This window comes from Crotalus tigris, unplaced genomic scaffold (genome assembly GCF_016545835.1).
Source record: "Crotalus tigris isolate CLP2741 ecotype Arizona unplaced genomic scaffold, ASM1654583v1 scf7180000017632.1879674, whole genome shotgun sequence".
Classification (NCBI taxonomy): Eukaryota; Metazoa; Chordata; class Lepidosauria; order Squamata; family Viperidae; genus Crotalus; species Crotalus tigris.
Genome location: NW_024096526.1, coordinates 495696 through 516036, shown reverse-complemented (window position 1 = coordinate 516036; position 20341 = coordinate 495696). Strand labels below are relative to the sequence as shown.

Below are 20341 nucleotides of genomic sequence, written 5' to 3'. Positions count from 1 at the left end.
AATTCATTTAATGACTACTAGAAGTTCTAGCGGCACTGAAAAAAGTGACTTGTGATCATTTTTCACACTTACAACCATTGCAGCATCCCCATGGTCACGTTTCTGTGGCAAAAAAGGTAAAATGGGATTAAATTCACAGCTATCTTGCTTAGCAACAGAAATGTTGGGCTCAATTGTGATCTTAAGCGAGGACTACCTGTGTAAAATGTATTGAGTATATAGCCCTTACCTTCACTCTTAGTCTCTTAGCAATTAGTGAGAGGTGTTTCCTGGTCTTTTTCAGGACCTGTGGAAATATGAATTTTGCTCGCCGGAATTCCTGCAATCAGTGTAATGAGCCCAGACCGGATGATGGGCGTCCCTCTGGAGGAGGTGTGTGAAAACTCCACCATTTAAAAATGGGGGAATGTTGTTGGCTGGAGTGACATTCAGAATTTTTTGTTTTATCTTCCTTCTTTGCAGATTTCCGTAGCAGAGGTGGTTTTGGAGGGGATCGGGGATTCAGAGGCCGTGGTGGCCGGGGCGGTGGCTTTGGTGGCAAAATGGGAGGAAGGTTGGTACTGAATTTTTACAGAATTACAGAAGTGTGTTTTTTCTCCAAACGGTGCAAAGAACTGGCAGATGTATTAGATTAAAGTTCAGTAATGGAGAAAGTTTGGAGGCCTCCAGAGACCCACCTGCAGTGAAAGCTGCCTGGTTCATTCTAGAATGTCAACCTACCTAGCAGGAGACAGGTTCAAAGGAGTGATTTATAATGAAACCAGGGACCAGATTTTCTGGGAGAGGTTGATTGGTTTTGGTTTTAGTCACACCAGAAATATTTTTGATAAAATGTGCTTCTGTCATAAGCCAGAATGGGGTAGAACAGGGATGTCAAACTCACCACGTCATGTGTCATGATGTATTGCAACTTTTTTTCCATTGCCGGCAATGGAGTAGGTGCGGTTTCACCATGGCATATCTGACCCATGGGCCAGCAGTTTGATACCCATGGGGTAGAAGCAAGCTGGGTTTCTGAAACTCACTGGGCAGTTTGTTTTGTTGGGATAATCTGCTGCATAGGATGATCATGGGGATAAAAAGTGGGGATTTGTATTGGCTGACTTAGCTTCTTGGAGTAACGGATGGGTTGATCCTGGACCACTAATGCCCAGTTGCGTGTTTGTCTGAAGCCTTAAATCCTCAGGGTAGATAAGCACTGGTTCTGGGTTTATTGTAAATTCCTCAAGGACTTATTTATAGTTCATGGTTTTATTTTATTTACTTTCTGCTGTTCTTCAGTATAAGTTCCCATCCAGGCACAGCTAAGCTTTGGCAAAATGAAAGTATCAAGCCACATGTTTTACCCCATTAATAAATGGTCTTTGCATTCTAACAAATCCAGCTGTTATTAGCAGTTTATTAGTGAAGTTATATACCTTTCTATTTAACTATTGCTAACAATCTCCTGTTTTATTTATTCACATTTATATAGTCACTCATTTTTGGGGAGCTTACAAACAATTAAAACTACATAACAAATTAAAAGAATAATGCATTGCTTTGAAAACAGTAAAAATATATAAAAGAATATAAAATACCTAAAATATGCAGCAGATAGTCCCATCATTAAAGTAATCATTATGGGCACTTATACCCGCTCCACCACACTTCCACATCTCCACGCCGTTCGGCAAAACCATGTCTTCTGGGTCTTGCAAAAAGCCAGCAGAGTCAGGACTAATCTGATTTTTAGGGATAATATTCCATGAGATGAGTGCCATCATAGAAAAGACTCTTCCTGGGTCGTGCCACGTTGCTGAAAGGACCCACAATATGCCGCTCTGTGTTACTTAAGAAGTTATGATTATTAAGCTATATTGGAATTTGTTGGTGGAATAGATAGATGTAGGTGCAGCTCTGTTTATGGATATTCCTTTGCAGATATGCCAAAACTGGGAAAGTTTTTGAGATATGCTAATGTATTTAGTTAGGATGTCATTCAGTTATGAAGCCTGGATCTGTTGGGTAATCTTAAAAAAAAATGCAACAATGGCTGTATTATGCTTTTGTCTGCTTTAAATAGGCAAAGGAGTCATTAAGAGCTGATTTAAACTTCAGACTATATTTTACTAGCATTGCTGGTTGTTGTAATTCATCCAGTTACGATATTCTGAGTTTATTTCTGGGCAAAGTTGAAAACCAGAAGGCTCTTTGGAAGAACAGGACTTTCAACTAGACCAGGTTTCTCTCTTCCCCCTTACCTCTTGATGGTTTGACTCTGTTGCTTGTGATTGATACCAACATCCTTATTAGGAATCACATGCAGCAACTAGATTTGTATACTTTGTATATATTACAAGGAAGTTAAGTGTGAGAATTGAATATTTTTTTCCTCTTTTCCAGAAGTGACTTCAGAAATGATCAACGTAACAGACCCTACTAAAAAAAAGAGAATGTCCCCTTCTTCTTTCTAATGGCTTTTCACAGCAGAATTGCTGAGTTTCGCCTGCTGCTTTATATCCCATGGTCTCTTGGATAGTGGAATTAAATGTAAAAACTGGATTTTTAATTTGGTGGGAGGGACTGGGATATTCTTCCCTGTTTTTTTCTTTCCTTTTTTTTTTTTAGCAAGTCCATTAAAATTTCATCTTTCTATTTCCAACATTCTCCCATTTTCCCCCAGCTACCAACTACACTTGTTCACAGGCTCTTAAAATAAGGATGGAATAAAATTGTAAAATATTTGCCAAAAATCTGACATGTTTTATAATACAAAAAAAAATAAAAGCTGATTGTTTATTTGTGACATCTTGACTGCTTTTAGCCATTGTTATTTCAAGAATTTATTTTTCAGTATTTCAGTTCGGAGGCACCCTTATGTATGGAGTGCTTAAATGGTGATCTGGATTGTTCTAAAATGTGAACAGTTTTGGAGTGAAACTATTTGTGTTCTGTAGATCTAAATTAGGTAAATTGGCATATACTAATAAATTTGTTGGCTGAGAAGAGGAATTAGGCTATGTATAGCCAATATTTACAGAATACTGAATAATAGAGTTGGAAGGGACCTTGCAGGTCTTCTAGTCCAACCTCCTGCTCAGGCATTAAAATAATACCATTTGAGACAAATGGTTATCCACTCTCTTCTTAAAAACTTCCAGTGTTCGAGCATTCACAACTTCTGGAGGCAAGTTGTTGATTTATTGGAAATCTTTTTGAGCTTGAGAATTTTAATGGGTTTTGTCCACATCTACACAAGCTAATGTTAAGGAATGACTTGTCTGTCTGTGTAACCTTACATTTTTATACGGCAACCCATTTACCAAAAGGAATTTCGTGTATTTTTATAGAAAAAAATATATTTTGGAGAGAGAAACAAACTGCACTGAATTAAAAGTTGAGCTTATTGTGATATAAATAGAAACAGTGCTTTGGTATTTTAAAAAAACATAATTGTATACACTCATGACAATAATCCTAGAATTTGATTTTCAGTCTTACATTTTTCATGTTGCTCTTAACACTAAAAATTGAATGGAAAGCGGTCTTGAATGGCTCACAGAGTTTACAGTTTTAGCTGACTCCATCTGGATGAGAAAGCAACATTTCAGTTAGGGCTCATACGGGTCACCATGAGCTAATGGAAACAGCTCGCTGTGCATACTTCCCATCATTGAATGCCCTTATCCATTTGCATCTAGATTCTAGAATGAAAAGCAGCCTAGCATCAGGCTTGAACTGATATCATCCACTATCAGAAAGTTTATACCACCAAATTGGCAGGTTCTTCTAAATCGGTATATGAAGGGGAGTCCTTGTTGGTCTCTTCCAATTGCCTTGTAATTTTTAGTCTCATCCTGAGAGGCAACACAAAGCTAATCCCTACATTTTCTTCATTCTTTCACAAAAATTGAACTGCAGAGTTTTGAAAAGTCCTGATCCACAATCATTTGCAAGCTACAACATTTGGGATGCTGGAAATTGTCAGTAGAACAATTCAATACCTGGATGTTCATTAAGTGTTTAATGACAGGTAGTTGGGACTTGTCCTGAAGGAAATGGAGCTGTAAGTGGTGCTCTTTGCTTCCATCAAAAAAATCAGGATCGGCTTAAACAACTTGCAAAGTGAAGTTTCTGTGTAGGATTTCCAATAATGTGTAATTGAAAAGGGAAAAAAATTCCAGGTTTGGAATTAGTATAAAAGGGATTGAGAATAAACTGATGTACTACACAGTGGTATGATTATTTCAAAGAGACTCAAGCTATATAGGAAGGACAATTGAAATTATTGGAAAGGGGTACATATGAAAAACCATGAAATGTTCAGTTTCCAGCACTGGAGATGGAGAATCCACCAATGGGTTTAGACTGTGTTCCTGCCCAATCAGATCAAGTCAGCCAAACTTGCCGTGCCTATCTTGGATTAGGAGTCCCAGTCTCGATTTGATCTTGCCCAAGACAGACGTAGCAAGTTGGCTCTTAGGTAGGTACAGTTTCCATTGGTGGATTCTTCATTCTCTTCAGTCCTCTGAGCAGTGCTGTATTCAGCACTGTTTTTCCCTTTCAGTTGGCTGAAGAACTATTTGCCTTTAACTAGGAACGGAGGCTTTTGTTCCTCCCGCCCCCATACTCCCAACCCATAAAGGCTTGAGGCTGAGGGGACTTGCTTCCCCTTCCAACACAACCCACCTTGGGCAGCACTGGGATCAGTGCTGCTCCTCAGCCCTCCACAATTCCCCATCTGGACAAGCCTCCAGACACGTGCAAAGGCTAAAAACGGCTGTTGGCAGCCAGCGCGTATTCGGAAGGTCGATTACCTTTTTCCAGCCTTTCTTTGTGATCGGAGCTTGCGGCTGCAGCTCCGGGGGGGTGGAGAACACACGCGCAGGCCCCAGATGGCTGTTTGGAGCCAGAGTGCATTCAAAACCTCCATTTTTCATCTCAGAGGGCTGCTTTGTTCACCGGGGTTTGTGGCTGGTTCCCCGGCATCCAGACGCGTATGCAGGCTCAAGGCGGCTGCTCCTAGCCTGCATGCATTAGCAGAGGGCCGTCTTCAGCGTTTCGGCCCTCTGTTCATTAATCGCTTCTTTCCTAAGTTGTACCTGAGTCTATCCATTCCTTCCTCCTGCATCCGCAGTGTCTGGATACCAGGGGTACCCTATCGTGCACCTGAGTTTATCCATGAATATGGAGGATTCCAGGAATCCCACAAGGGACATCTCACCGTCTTCATTGGCTCCAAAACGGTGCAAATCCTCCAATCAGGAAGCTGTTGGCAAGATCTCGGCCAAGGCCAAGGCTAGATCTGCGGCTAAAGTCTCCAAAAGTGTGGAGAAGCAGGCCAGCAGGAGACACCAGGCCCTAGAGAAGGAGTTCTCTAAGGCTCAAAAGCAAGCCAGAATCGAGGCTACTCAAGCCCAAGGGCCCCCCTTCGATTTGCCCCTGGGTCCCTCCACCTCTACCCAGGGAGTCTGGTCAACAGGGGAACTTATTTCATCTCTGGTGCCTTGTGACCCAGTCTGTGCCAATCCCGGTCCTCAGCCTTCCACTTCTCGGTCCCAGCTCTCGGCCCTGGAAGCCATCTTCACCCCTACTGCAGCTGGGCTCAGGGAAGCTGAATCGCTCTCTTTTCCCATGGAAGACTGCCTACAACAATTGATTGCACAGGCAGTAGAGTTGGCCCTTGGGGCCAGGGTACACAGATTCGCTCATTTCTCCCCCGACCCATCAGTTGGATTCCGCAGCTTACCACGTGCCTTCCTCACCGTCTCAGTGATCGTATCCAGATGCCTCATCTCGTGAGTATGATGCTGAACTGGAGGTCCCTTGGTCGGAGGAGGAGGAATCTTCCCCAGAAGTACCGTCGTCTGGCGGTCTGTTTAACCCTTCTTTTTTGTTCCCCTGCTCCACAAGGCCAGCTCTACAGCTCACATGGGACCTGATCGCTCGGCCCCGGCAACCACTCCCACACCTGACTCGGAGGCGGACCCGGTCGTCACTGAACCGGTAACAACCCAGCACCGTATACCCATGTTCCTAAACACGGTCCAGAAACAGTGGGCCTCCCTGGGCACATTCCCTCTCCCCAGCGGCAACGAGAAAAGGCTATTCAACATAGCCCAGGATCTCTCTGATGCCCTGGAGGTGCCTGCGGTAGACGAGCCCTTAGGTCCCCTGGTATCCCCCACTGCCATTTCTGGTGATATATTCGAGGTTCTCAAGGCAGAGGACCGTAGATGGGAGCTCACATTCCACAGGACCCATCAAGCTGCAATGTGGGCTATCAGAGCATCTACCTCTGCTTCCTTCTTCAATAGGTCTGCTTTCTGGCTTAGACAGCTTCAGGCCAGGATTCTGGTGGAGGATATGCGTACGCATCAGGATTTGAGCAAGCTGGTGGCGGCTGCGGAATAGTCTTCTGATGCCACACTGCAGGCTGCCAGATTCTCCTCCAGGGCCAGGGCATCCAACATCACTGCATGCCGCATGCTTTGGTTGAAGCACTGGCAGGCTGATGCCAAATCCAAATGGCGCTTATCAGCAGGCCCTTATCAGGGAGGGAAGCTGTTCGGGGAAGCTCTTGATCCCTTTCTCACTGAGAACAAGGACAAGCGTAAGATCCTTAACCACCTCATTAAGTGCCCTGACAGACGGGCCACCCCTTTCACTTGGAGACAGTCCTTTCGGACAGGAGCTAGGTCCAACTATTCCAATCCCAACCGCCCCTTTCCCATCAGGCAGGACAGACAGCCTGACAGACCGTTTTCTAGACCCAGGCAGCAGTTTCAGAGCAAGCGACCCTTTTGAGGGAGTGGCCGCCCATTCCGGCGGTCCAAGTGACTCTCAGGTGGATCCTCCCATCAGGGGCAGACTTTCTCTCTTTGCCAGCCAGTGGGAGGCCAGCACCACGGATGCCTGGATCCTGAACACCATTTGTTTGGGGCTGTCCCTGGAACTCATCTCCAATCCTCCGAATCATTTCATCTCTTGTCCTCACCTAAGAAATCCCACAAAGAAAAAACTGATGCAAGAGACCATTCGACATCTCTTAAGCATAAGGGCCATAGAACCGGTGCCGTTAGATCAGAGAAGTCGGGGATTTTACTCTATTTTCATTGTCCCCAAAGGTTCGGGGGGGATGGAGAGCTATACTAGATCTAAAAGAAACTACCATCTTGTATACCGAAGGTTCAAGATGCAAACGCTCCAGTCCATCTTGGGAAGCGTAAGAAAGGGAGACTTCCTGACATCCATCAACCTCACAGAAGCGTATCTTCACATCCCCATCTCCCTCAGCCACCGCCGGTTTCTAAGGTTTGCCTACAAAGGCCACCATTTCCAGTACTGGGCACTCCCGTTCGGCCTGTCTTCGGCCCCAAGGATCTTTACCAAGATCCTGGCGGTTCTAGCCACTCACCTGAGACTGGTGCCTGTCAGAGTCCAATGTTATCTGGACGACATCCTAATCCAGTCATCGTTGTTCCAAGCTGCTCAAGCGGACCTCAGTATGGTGACAGGACTACTCCAAAGTCACGGGTTCTCACTAAACCTTTCCAAAAACCATATGGTTCCCACAACCAGGCTATTACACCTAGGGGCCATTATTGGCACAGTGGAATGCCGGGTCTATCTGTCCCAGGAATGCAGGGACAGCATACGGGACTTGGTTCTTCAGACACGCAGAGGTCGAGCAGTAACGTTGGCCAGCCTCTCTTGTTTCCTAGGGAAGATGATTTCAGCCAGGCTCCACTCCAGGATCCTCCAGTGGTTCCTCCTCCCCTTCCAGAGACTGAACATCAGTTCATCCAATCAAAGGGTGAGAGTCCCGCTACAAGTCTTATGCTTCCTCCAGTGGTGGCTCTCGTCGGCCATGCTCAAGGGGTCCTACTTCAAGGAAGCCGACCGCTTCACCCTGACGACTGAAGCCAGCCTGTTCGGCTGGGGAGCGCATCTTCGCTCACAGTGGGTCCAAGGCTGATGGTCCCGCTCCGACCATAGGCACAATATCAACTGGCTGGAGCTCAGGGCCGTACACCTGGCTCTCCATCACTTCTGCAGCACGCTGGCGAGACGTCACGTATTGATCCTCACGGACAACATTGCGGCAAAGGCCCATGTGAACCGGCAAGGGAGCACCCGATCCCGTGCATTCTTGACTGAGGCCCTTCTGTTGGGCTCCTGGGCAGAGACCAACCTTGCCTCCATCAAGGTCGACCACATTTCAGGGGAGGCGAACACACAAGCAGACCTCCTGAGCAGGTTGACTGTGGACCATTCAGAATGGCATCTACATCCGAGCATATTCAAGGAGCTCTCCCAATGCTTTGGATTGCCAGTGCTGAACCTCTTTGCTTCCCCAACCAACACTCAGTTACTGAGGTTCTTCTCCCGTTTCCCATCTCTGGGGGCAGAACGGACGGGTGCCCTTTGGAGCCCGTGGCCGGAGGGATGACTCTATGCCTTTCCCCCTCTCCCTCTGTTGCCGACGGTCATTTGCAAGCTCCTGCAGGAGAGGGCAGAGATTTTTCTAGTGGCCCCGTACTGGCCACGAAGACCATGGTTCGCCAACCTGGTGAACCTTTCCACGGTGGCTCCATGGAGAATTCCCTCGGACCGGGTCTCACTCAGCCAGGGGACCCTGCTTCATCTGGATCCCCAATGGCTCCAGTTAGCCGTCTGGCATTTGAGCGCAGAGTCCTATCCCAGAGTCCTGCTTGCCAGGCGTCATTGCCATGATCCAGGCCTCCCGTCGGCCCTCTACCAACCATATTTACGAGGCCATATGGAGGAATTTCTGTTCGTGGTGCATGTCCCATCACTTAGCTAATTTGGCCTTAACAGTTCCTAAGATACCAGATTATCTTCTGGAGGGTCTGGAGAGGGACTTGGCTCTGAACACATTACACAGGCAAGTGGCAGCTCTTTCCACTCTTTTTGCCTGTGACAGTGCAGTATCCCTTAGTCAATATCCGTTGATTCGCTCATTCATTAAGGGTGCCACAAACACCAAGCCCCCTGTAGTGCATAGGTACCCCTCTTGGGAACTGCTGTGGGTTTTCCAAGCTCTTACCAAACCGCCCTTTGAACCTCTCAGGACGTGTGACATGCGATACTTATCACACAAAGTCGCCTTCCTGGTGGCAATTACTTCTGCGCGGCGTATATCGAAATTAGCGGCACTTTCTACCAGGGATGACCTATGCATCTTTCACCAGGACTGTGTGGTCCTTCGTCTAGACCCTTTCTTCCTAAAGTCAATTCTTATTCCACAGGGCTCAGGAAATCGCGCTTCCAGATTTCTGCCCTAATCCATCACACGCTCTGGAATGGCAATTGCACCTTCTGGACGTGCGCAGAGCACTCCGGTACTACATTTCATGGATTGCGGTCTTTCGCAATTCGGAAGCCCTCTTCGTTTCTTTCCATCCTTCTTCCAATAGTTGGAAGGTGTCCTCCTCCACGATCAGCAGGTGGATCAGGGTGTGTATTGCAGAGGCGTACCAGTCTGAGTCATTGCCGGTTCCACAACGTGTCACGGCCCACTCAACCCGCAGTGCGGCTACTTCTGCGGCTTGGACCACTCAGGCGTCCATCGAGGATGTTTGTAGAGCGGCCTCGTGGTCTTCACCATCGCCCTTTATACGCCATTATAAGATCGACAGGTTTGCCTCAGCAGAGGCCTCCTTTGGCAGGAGGGTTCTCCAACAGGTCGTACCTCCAAGTATCACACCGGACCAGCCTGCTTCCCTCCCTCAGGGACAGTAGGCTTTGGTATGTCCCATTGGTTGATTCTCCATCTCCAGTGCTGGAGAAGGGGCATTGTCTTACCTGAACGCCTTTTCTCAGCACGGAGATGGAGAATCCACTCCCACCCTTGCAGGTCCTGTAGGCTTAGGGTTAGTTTCATGAACCAACACATCTTGCTGTCAGTCAATGGCTTCGCCCGCGTCGAGACTGGGACTCCTAACCCAGGATAGGCATGGCAAGTTTGGCTGATTTGATCTGATTGGGCAGGAACACAGTCTAAACCCATTGGTGGATTCTCCATCTCCGTGCTGAGAAAAGGCGTTCAGGTAAGACAACGCCCCATCTCTGGGATAGACATAAATCATGTTGGCTTTGGCCAGGGTATCTTGGTAATTACTACTTTTTAAAAAACATTAATTTGGGAGCAATGGTGTGTGATAAGTATCAAACCCATGCCTGAATTATTGATGGCTGTACATGCACGTGCTTTCTCAAGTCACTGGTGACTGCCTGGACATACCCCTGCAGTTTTTTTTTTAGCAAATTTTCAGGAATGATTTACCATTGTCTTCTTTCTAGGGCTGAGAGAGTGTGCCTGGTCCAAGATCACTCAGCTGACATCATGCCTAAGAGAGGACTAGAACTCACCATCTTCTGGTTTCTAGCCTTAGCCATTACTCCAAATTAACTCTCATTGATGGGTAGTGTAAAATGGAGTTTTCATATTCAAAGACAATCTCTGAATGTCAGCTTTCAGGTTGGTTGGTTTATGTTATTTGGCCTTTTGGAAACAAAGCTGATTTAAATGGATCCTTGGTCTTGTTCCATGATCACTGACAATCATAGGAAAGGATAACAAATACACTGAATTGATGCTTTACAGAGGTTTGTCTCAAAGCTGCTTTTTCAAAAGCTAACTAAACTTGTGTTTTCCTTGAGGAAGATGTTTTGCTTCTCATCCAAGAAGCTTCTTCAGTTCATGGACTTCTTGGATGAGAAGGATCTTCCTCAAGGAAAAAACACAGTGCCGTTGCCTTTTAAAAAAGCACCTTTGAGACAACCATGACCTGGATGAAATGAGAATCTCCATAGACATTCACAGAAGTTGCACCTGAAGGCAAGACAAGAAGCAATGCATGAAAACTAATGAAGGAGAGAAGCAACCTAGAACTAAGGAGAAATTTCCTGACAGAACAATCAGTGGAATGACTTGCCTCCAGAAATTGTGAATGCTCCAACACCGGAGGTTTTTAAGAAGAGATTGGACAACCACTTGTCTGAAATGGTATAGGGTCTTCTGCTTGAGCAGGGGGTTGGACTAGATGACCTCCAAGGTCTCTTCCAACCCTGTTATTCCATTAAAAAGTGGCTTTTTCAGGGCTGTGGCTGCACTTGCACTGCAAGTACACTGGACTAACCATTTTACCAAATCTGGGAATGCATGTATAGACAATGATTGCAGCGTTGTCTCCTGAACTGGGTGGTTACACTTCAGGATGTAAGTTTGGCCACTCAAGACTGCCTTGTGTAGACAGTAGTGGTCATGATCAGGAAAATAGCTTGTCCCCTAAATGGAGTGGTGGTCCATCTTTTTAAAAGCTTCACAATGCCTTGTCAAGTGTGATTCATGCCTCTGGCTTGTTGAGCATGGAGCTTTCATCTGGCTCCAGACAGTATATCAGCTGCTGTTCGGTGCTATTCAGTTGCCACTCCTCATTCTTTAAATAACTGATGCCAGAATCTGCATTCTTTGTATTTTTATGACTAGAAACATTTTTTTTCTCTTCTCATAAATCTAAAATCTTTACTCAGTGAAATTGATTAATAGTAGAAAAGACTACATCACTAACTACTCTCACTCATGTCTTGCCTCAGTTGCTGCCAAATAACATAAATCATTCAGATGCTAAAAAATACTATTTATGAATTGTGAATTTCAAGGGCATCCAGTATATTTCAAAAGCTAATTTAAAGTGTGCTTAATCTTTTTTTTTAAACAATTTTTATTAGTTTTCCATTTTACACCAACAAGGCTTAAGAACCAACATGGAGATAGGGTTATCAATTAAAAACAACATTATAGATATACAGCTCACACAATATTCCTTGAAATTCCCCTCTCTTTCTAGGATATTATAAGCAAATTAATACAGTTCAAAAAAGAAATTCATACATATAAATTCCGTTAATGAATAAAAATTTTTCAACAACTCATTATCTATCCCATAAAATCCTATTTTATTTTATTAGTTTTTCAAATGTTTAAACTTAAAATAACATTCTCTATTTAAAATATTATATTCAAATTAATACATTTCTAAAATAAATTCATTCATTAATATATCATCCATATAGATTCCATTAATAAAAATTTTCAACAGGTCACTATCCCATAAGATCCTGTTTTATGCTTTATTAATTTTTCAAACCTTTAAACTTAAACTAACACATTTATATACTATTTAGGTACCCCAAGTTTCTCTTATTTAAACATATTATTTCCATAACTAAATTCTTACATCTCTCAACTATATTCTATTCTTATTCAATGATTCTTCAATTATTAATTTCATCTCTTCCATTATTTCAATCTTTTTCTCATTATACCACCCCTATTATTAAAAACACATAAAAAATACTAAGAAAGAAAAAGAAAAAATAACACAAAGGAAAAGGAATATAGATAAACCAAGGAGACGAAACAAAGGAAGAAAGAGGAAAGGAAAAGAAAAAAGGGAGAGAGAAAAAAGATCTATCATTCCAAGAAACATATTCTTACTATATTTCAATATTAAATTCTAAATCTTTTCGTAATAACCTCCCTTTTAACAAAATCCACATCCAAATCAGTCCACTATAAATCCTTTACCACCCATCACTGTAATCTTAAATTCAATATTTATATCTTATTCTGGGTTTATTTCTATTCCAAATGGGTTTCCATAATAGAGTCTCTAATTCCTCAAACAGATCTCCCATTATCTCTTGCCATAACATGTACACCAAAAGTGAGTCTCCCATTATCCATTTTATTAAGCTGATATAGGAATTGTAGCTGTTCTCAATAACTCATAGCTGAACATTGTTTCCCATCTTTTTTAAAGTTGCATAGAATTTAATTGGCATCATTTTCTTAGTAGGTTGTAGAAAAGATGATGTATAGTCCTCTTTGAACAAGTATTGCTCTTCTTCTGTTAATTTTTTCTCTGTCAAAAAGTCAGATGATGTCTGCAAGTCAGCTTGTCCTTCTGGGGTAAAATCCTCCATCTCCTTATTGTAAATCATTTGCTCCTTAACACCAAGAGTCTTTTCCAATATAGGTTGATAATCCAAATGGAAATTTGATTCATCCATCTCAGTGGACTGAAGACAAGGTTGAAAAGAAGTCTCTTGGATATAAGCCCCCTCTACTATTTCTTGGCTTTCAAAGTGCTTACTTACACCTTGTGCTTTATTTTGTCGTTGAAGTGAAATCTCTTTTGTGTAAGCAACTATCATCTCAGTGTTTTCCAGGATTTTATCCAATATATACTTATAAGTGAAATTTAAACGTTTCTTTCATTTCTATCATATTTAAAGCCATCGTCCTTTTGGGGGAGACTATTCAGAAGAAATCAGTCAATATCCGCCTCACCCAGCTATATGGCTTCTTTATCTTTTTCCTTTATAATAATTTTAAAGCCAAAGTCAGACTCCAAAAGAAAAAAAAAATAACAATTACAATGAGTAGTTTCACCAAAAGATCAAAATTTCTTGGGGCTCCCAAATATCCAAAAATAAAATCAACCAATAAAAAAAATTAGTTTCTTTTTATAAGCTTCTCTTCCCCCACTAAAAACGCTGCTTTAACAAAGTAGGGAAATAATTCCCCCCCCCCCAAAAAAAGCTTTTCACAGAAAAAAAAGGAAGGTAGAGGTAAAAGAAAATCTCACCGAATCTTCCATGGTGGGTCTGTTTTCTTAGATGATCTTATGGCTTACGGTTGGCGCAGCTAAATGATCGGCCATTTTACTGACCGATCTTTACTCCATCAGCCCAAAGGAGATACTCGGACTACGGAAGACGCCGCCACCCCTCTGCAGTCATCTGAGAAGCCTCCTCAACGGTAGTCGCTCCTCCAGAGTGACTTTTTGACCCACTCAGGGGTCTGCCAGTGGAGGAAACTTGGCTGGCGAAGAGAGCGACTGCACCGCCGCGATCCAGAACCAGAAGCCTAAAGTGGACTTAATCTTTAAAGGCCCTCAATAATTTGGGACCTGCTTATCTTAAAGTCACTGTATTCCTGTGACAGGCAATGTGGTATAATATTTAAGGTGCTAAATCTGTTCTAGTCCTCAGGCATGTAAGCCTGTCACTTCCTCTTAACCCCTAAAACAACATCAAGCTGTGCAATACTCAGAAGAATTATTTACATTGGTTTCTGCATCACGAATCTTAGTGATGTGATAGAACAGATAAGTCTTTTATTGGAAGCCCCAAAGTTATGGAAAGCCAACTACTTAAAATTGCAAGCTTTAAACATTGCAAGACGTACAAATGCATTGCAGCAACCCAGAATGTAGAAAAAAATAAACTGTATATACAACATCTAACAAAATGGATACCCATGTAACTTTATCAAAAAGTGCCTGACCACTCAGCCTACTGCAGCACAGCCAACAAAAGCTATGAAAAGGATGACAGTGCCATACGTCAAAACATCTCAGAAACAACCAGCAGACTATTACAACTGCACAATATCAGTACAGCAAATCATCCAAAACATCTTAAATAAACCAAAAGACACAGTAACCCAAGAAGCAAAAACAGGAGCCATCCACATACAGGGTAAGGATTGTAACAGCCACTGTGTAAGACAGACAAGCAGAAGACTAGCGGAGCACATTCATGTACACCAACTAGCAATCAAGACAAAAACTTGGGTCTCAGAAATCTCACAACATATGGATAGACTACCATAGTTTTAACTGGAAACAGCATCCTAAACCAAGCTAAATTTTAAAATGCTAGGGAATTTCTGGAAACCCAGCATTCAGACAAAGCAGCTATCAATATCCTATACAAATAAACCATAGTTACACACCACTCAAAAGTGACAATAAAAAAACTAAGAAGGAAACAAAATTCAGAACACATCCTCTCCAGCAGCCAATGCTCAAATTAGTAGGGATTAACACTAAGCAAAAAACAAACAATACCGTAATCAAAGAACTACTAAGGAGAAAACCACAGCCCCACCAAAATTGGCAGGGCAATTTACAGTATCCCCCCTTATCCCATTCCCTACTTTTTATCATTCCAGCTTAGCTGACTTTGCCCAGGGCAGGTAAGCGTACTTTCAAACAAAGGACTGCAACAATGTATCGTTATTTTTCACAAATGCTAAGGGATGCATTGATACTGATTACTGCTCATCTGAGTTTTGATCAATCAAGATGTTTACATAATACAGGTAGTCCTTGACTTACAACAGTTTGTTTAGTGACCATTCAAACTTACAAGGGCACTGAAAAAGTGACATGACTATTTTTCATGTTTACAATCGTTGCAGCATCCCCATGGTCATGTGATCAAAATTCAGACACCTGGCAATTGACTCATATTTATGACCGCTGCAGTGTCCTGGGGTCATGTGATCCCCTTTTGCGACCTGACAAGCAAAGTCAATGGGGAAGACAGATTCATTTAACAACCATATTATTAACTTAACAACTGCAGTGATTCATTTAACAACTTTGGCAAGGAAGGTCGTAAAATAGGGCAAAACTTACTTAACAAATGTCTCACTTAGCCATAGAAATTTTGGGTTCAATTGTGGTCGCATCTTTTGGCTAAGCTGTTGCTGTCTACACCCTCTCCTAGCTATGGGTCTCAAAAGTGGCCCAAACCCAGAAAGTAACCACAAAATTGATGTGATTCTTCTGGAGTATATATATAAAAAAAACAATCAGGAATGGTAGGTGCCAATCCTGGCCTGATTATTTATTTATATAGACCGAATAACCAAAGACGGGTTTGGCCATAATCATGCCATTTTCAAGAAAGGAAGATTTCCCTGAAAACTTTCACCTACAGCAACTAATTTTTTTTGATACAGTAAGCAAGATACACAAAAATTATTTATGCTGGAAATTCCCAGACTAGATGGAGACAGAAAATATTTCTTTCTTTGGAACAGAAAGGTTTCAAGAAAAAGAAAGCCTACAGCAGTGTTTCCCAACCTTGGGAAAATTAAGTTATGTGGACTTCCATTTCCAGAATTCCCCAGCCAGCCATGAATTCCCCAGCCAGTCATTCTGGGACCCATCCCGGGGGGTTGAAGTCCACATAACTTAAAGTTGTCAACACAGTATGTCTATCTGAACCTCTTTATGAAGTGGAATTAGGGCTCAGTCCTGCCTGGATATGTCTATCCAATCCAGGTTTTTAAGGAAAATCAAATGGCATGTTGTACTTAATGCAGCATTCTCTCCAAGGCTGTTAACCAGTCTGGGTAAGAATATGTAATGTCTGGCTCAGTAGAATTTCCTCCCACAAGACCTGGCCCCACTGATAATGGTGAACTTCTTCCGTGCAGCCTGGAAAGATAGGGTAGGGCAGAAGACTTCCCCTCAGGATTTGGGTAATGGGGTAGGGCCATGCCAAATACATCCTGGAATGAAGACTAAGAAATGGGCAGATAGAAAGATTAAGCAGAATTCCCGCAAGTGTGTAATTCATCACTTTGTATATATCCCATAAGCAACATAACATCTTAACTCCTTCTCCCAAAATATTGGAGAGTTTTCAGCTTGCTTGCTTTGATAGTCTCCCATCAGCAATTCTTGAAGGGAGATACAAGATCTCATGTGAAGGATTGTGAATACTGATTTCTTAGAATGTTGGATGTACTTTAAGGTATTTTAATTAAAGATTGGTATCATTCACTTAAACTTAAGAGAGAGGTTGCTGTATTGCTATTATCTCTGTACTAAAAAAGTGGGAGGTCATTTTTGTTATAGATTTGTTTGATCTCTTTTTTCTGTTTTTAATCTCTCTTGTTATTTTGCTCCCCCTTTTCCTTTTATTTGAGTTTGTATGTTAATGTTTGATTTTGAAATTTAATAAAGATATTTTCAAAAGAAGAAAAGAAGATCTCACGAAAGGAAAGACTTGGACAGCATGAAGACGGGGCGTTAGAAAATTTTGTTCATGTTTTCCTGCACTATCGTCTTTACATAAATCCTGTTAGCATTTTGCTTAGTCCCTTTGATGCAAAACAATTCTAAATGTTTCTTATGGTATTTATGTAAAACATTTAATTGAAATCGTGTGTGGTGGTTTAGTAGTTAGAATTTGGCACTTTCAAAGCCCACTGTCTCTTTAGGTGTAGATAGCTATGAAGATGGCCTTAAAGAAATATTCAGAACTGTTACATACACAAAAAAGGACAGAAGCATTCCTTAAATGCTGAGGAAGGAGATAGCATTAAGAAGAGACTCAGTTTGGATCCCCCCCCTAACCCAATGAGGTATAAAAGGGAGGGAGGAGAAACACATTCAGTCTTCCAATAGCCCAGTGCAGTGATGGCGAATCTTTTAGAGACTGAATGCCCAAACTGCAACCCAAAACCCACTTATGAATCGTCGAGTGCCGGGTGGGTGTGGCCCATTGAGTGGACATGGCCCATTGGGTGGGCATAGCTACGGTGGTAACGGCAGACTGGGTGGGACTAAAAAGTTCAATCAATTTCAACTTTGCAAGATTTTTTTTCCCTGCGAGAAGTTGAAATTGACTGATTGAACCTTTTTTTTTTTTCACATGGTGGCGGAGGCCTAAAGTGAAAAGGTTTTATAAAACCCAGTTGAAGGCCTAGGACGGGGGCGACGGCATGCGTGCCCACAGAGAGGGCTCTGAGTGCCGCCTCTGGCACCTGTGCCATAGCTTCGTCACCACTGGCCCAGTGTTTTTAAACTTTGACAACTTTTAAGACATGGACTTCAATTCCCAGAATTCCACAGGCAGTTTCCTTTTTGCTGGCTGGCTGAGGAATTCTGGGAAATGGACCTTGTAGGTCATCTAATCCACCCCACTGCTCAAGCAGGAGATCCTATACCATTTCTGAAAGTGGCTGTCCAGTCTCTTCTTGAAAGCCTTCAACAAAGAAATGAGATAGCAAATTTGAGCAGTCAAGCCAGTTTGTTACTCATACAAGCTATTCTCGAGAACAGGACCCTAATAGATGGGAAATTCAGAATACCAAAGAAATCTAGTTGTAACTGATCTACCCCAGACTAAACTTGTATCTAGCCAAAATTACAGAAACAAAGTACTTTGGCTAACCCACAACAGTATACTTGGCTGTGAAACTCAGCCAGCTAGGGAAATCAAGCTGAAGAAAATACAGATCCAAGAATTATCTGGCAAGCATCAAAACTCTCTTTAGCAATAAACAGAAGAGCCTCATACTTAGTTAGATAAACATTTTAGGATTTTCTACTGAACTCATGAAATCTGATTAGTGGCACTAACTTATTTACTTTTTATGTCTTTCAGTCAGTATTAACTCCTACTGTGACTGCCCAGGCTAGTCCCTGCAGTTTTCTTGGCAAAATTATAGAAGTGATTTCCATTTCCTCCTTCTTAGGGTTAAGAGAGAGTAACTGGCCCAAGGACACCCAGCTGACTTCATGCTTAAGATGAGACTAAAATTCCTGGTTTTAGCCTGCTGCCTTAACTACTACATCAAACAGGCTCTTGACACTTACAATCTTAAAAAGAAAGTGTCTTATCAATCAGTAAATTTTAACTTTAAAAAATCTGTATTAACTTAGACCAGCGTTGAGGGACATTCGCAGAGTATAAGCATTTTAATTTTTGTTTTCTTTATGTGTGTTCTTATGAATGAAGTGCTCTCTGGGATTAGTTGTTTGCTGGTTGACATTTCATTACCAGATTAGGTAACATTTTCAGTGTAGAAGGTTGCTGTCTATGAGAGCAAACTTCACTCCCTTGTAACACTGAAGATGTTACCTAGTCTGGTAATTGAATGTCTGCCAGCAAACAACCAATATCAAAGAGCACCAAGGACTTCACAAGAGTTTACACCAGTGGTTCTCAACCTGTGGTCCACAGATCACTAGGGAGCCATTATGTCATCACAGCAGGTTATCACAGGCCAAGGCTTGAAGAAATGTTATAATTTGAATCTTGAATTAAGTCTTGGGGGTTTGTGGCCATGGTCTGTGGCCAAAAAAGTATTTAAAGGGGGTCCATAGTGAAGGAACGGTTGAGAACCACCGATTTACTCCAATAAGATCTGTCCCCCTCTGTGTGAGTTAATGCCTCTTCCATCCTTGCATTTGAGCCTTTGTCTTAAAAACAATACATTTGTGCAATAAATGATAATTAAATGTGAAATATCTGCCTCCAACATACTAGTCTGGGTTGCAAAGCAGTCTCTAGTTTAGAGAATGTAGCTTGCCTAGCACATTGTCAGCAAGCTCATGGGTAAGGTGGGGCTTTGGTGGCCTTTATAGCAAACTGCCCAAAATGTGCCAAAGCCAACTTTGCTGAAACTTTCTTTATCTTGCCAAAACCACTGTTGTAAAAATTTTAAACTGACCAAAGCCATGTTGGGTAGCAGAAGTCCATTTTCATGGGCTGATCAGTGCCATTAAATATTGGGACAAATACCAGATCTGTTTCCTTTGGCTGAGCATTTGTCTCCTTTTCTGCACTTTGCAGAGCGTTGCTGGCTTATCCCCAAAAGGAATTCTTAGATGGGCATGATTTGAAATCAGTGGAGAACACTAGCTAAAATCTCCCTGGGATTTTGTTTGGGGGGGGGGAGTGGCGAATGATGTCATCGGGCCAGCTTTACTTTTCTGACTACTGTTTGCAATGCATTAGTTTAGCGAATGCAACAAATCAATCAATCTAGTTAACCCCCAGGCGTCTTTCCTTCCTTCCTTCCTTCCTCGCAATTCCCACTTCCACGTAGCTTTTCTGCTTTTCTGCTGGAAGACACCGCCCCCCCACCCCAAAGTATTAGGAAGAGGATCCCTCTGTTCAGAAGCAGCTGGGACTGGGAACCAATGGTTGGGGGGGGGGGAACCCCATCGCAAGTGCTGGCGTGCGTTTCCCCCAAGAGAAAGGGACCGGGTCCTTCGGGAAACGGATTCAGCTCTTCCCAAGTTCAGAGGCGCTCAGGAAAATCCTCCCCGCGGCTGTACTTTGGTTCTGGTCTTCCACCGGTTGGGCTTCTGCCCACCCCGAAGCCCCAGGAGGCGCGGCCGAGTTACGCGCCGGGGCGAGGCGAGGCGAGGCTACCTTCTCGATTGAGCCCGAGAGGGCGGCGGAGGGCTTCACCCGGCACCCTGCCTGCAGACCTGGGCGTGCTCAGTCAGCCCTGCCGGAGGGGAGGAGAGGCCGAAGCCGGCTGAGCGGGGCTGAGCTTCCCAGCTCCATCGATCAGCTCCTCGGCGGGACGGGAGGCGGAGCGGCGGCGAGGCGATGGCCGCGGCTGCTGCCCTGATCGCGGCGCTGCTTGGGCTCCTGCCCGTCCAGACGAGCACCGGCGGGAGAAGCCAGCCCGGAGCGGCTCAGGTGAGGCAGGCAGGCGGGAGGGATG

At 43.4% G+C, this 20341-nt stretch overlaps 2 protein-coding genes across 3 annotated transcripts in view; both read left to right on the top strand.

Annotated features, from left to right (window-relative positions):
* Nucleotides 1–2790, top strand: part of TAF15 (TATA-box binding protein associated factor 15) — a 41957-nt gene extending 39167 nt beyond the window's left edge. The window contains exons 15-17 of the mRNA XM_039334620.1: nt 284–372; nt 463–553; nt 2386–2790. Coding sequence (XP_039190554.1) covers nt 284–372; nt 463–553; nt 2386–2425 — 220 coding nt within the window. The 3' untranslated portion in view covers nt 2426–2790. The remainder of the gene's footprint in view (nt 1–283; nt 373–462; nt 554–2385) is intronic.
* A 17236-nt stretch (nt 2791–20026) lies between these two features.
* The window catches only part of MMP28 (matrix metallopeptidase 28), a 29540-nt gene continuing 29225 nt past the window's right edge, over nt 20027–20341 (top strand). The window contains exon 1 of one of the 2 annotated variants that reach the window (XM_039334618.1): nt 20027–20316. In XM_039334618.1, coding sequence (XP_039190552.1) covers nt 20224–20316 — 93 coding nt within the window. In that variant the 5' untranslated portion in view covers nt 20027–20223. The remainder of the gene's footprint in view (nt 20317–20341) is intronic. The other variant, XM_039334619.1, reaches the window with a different exon arrangement.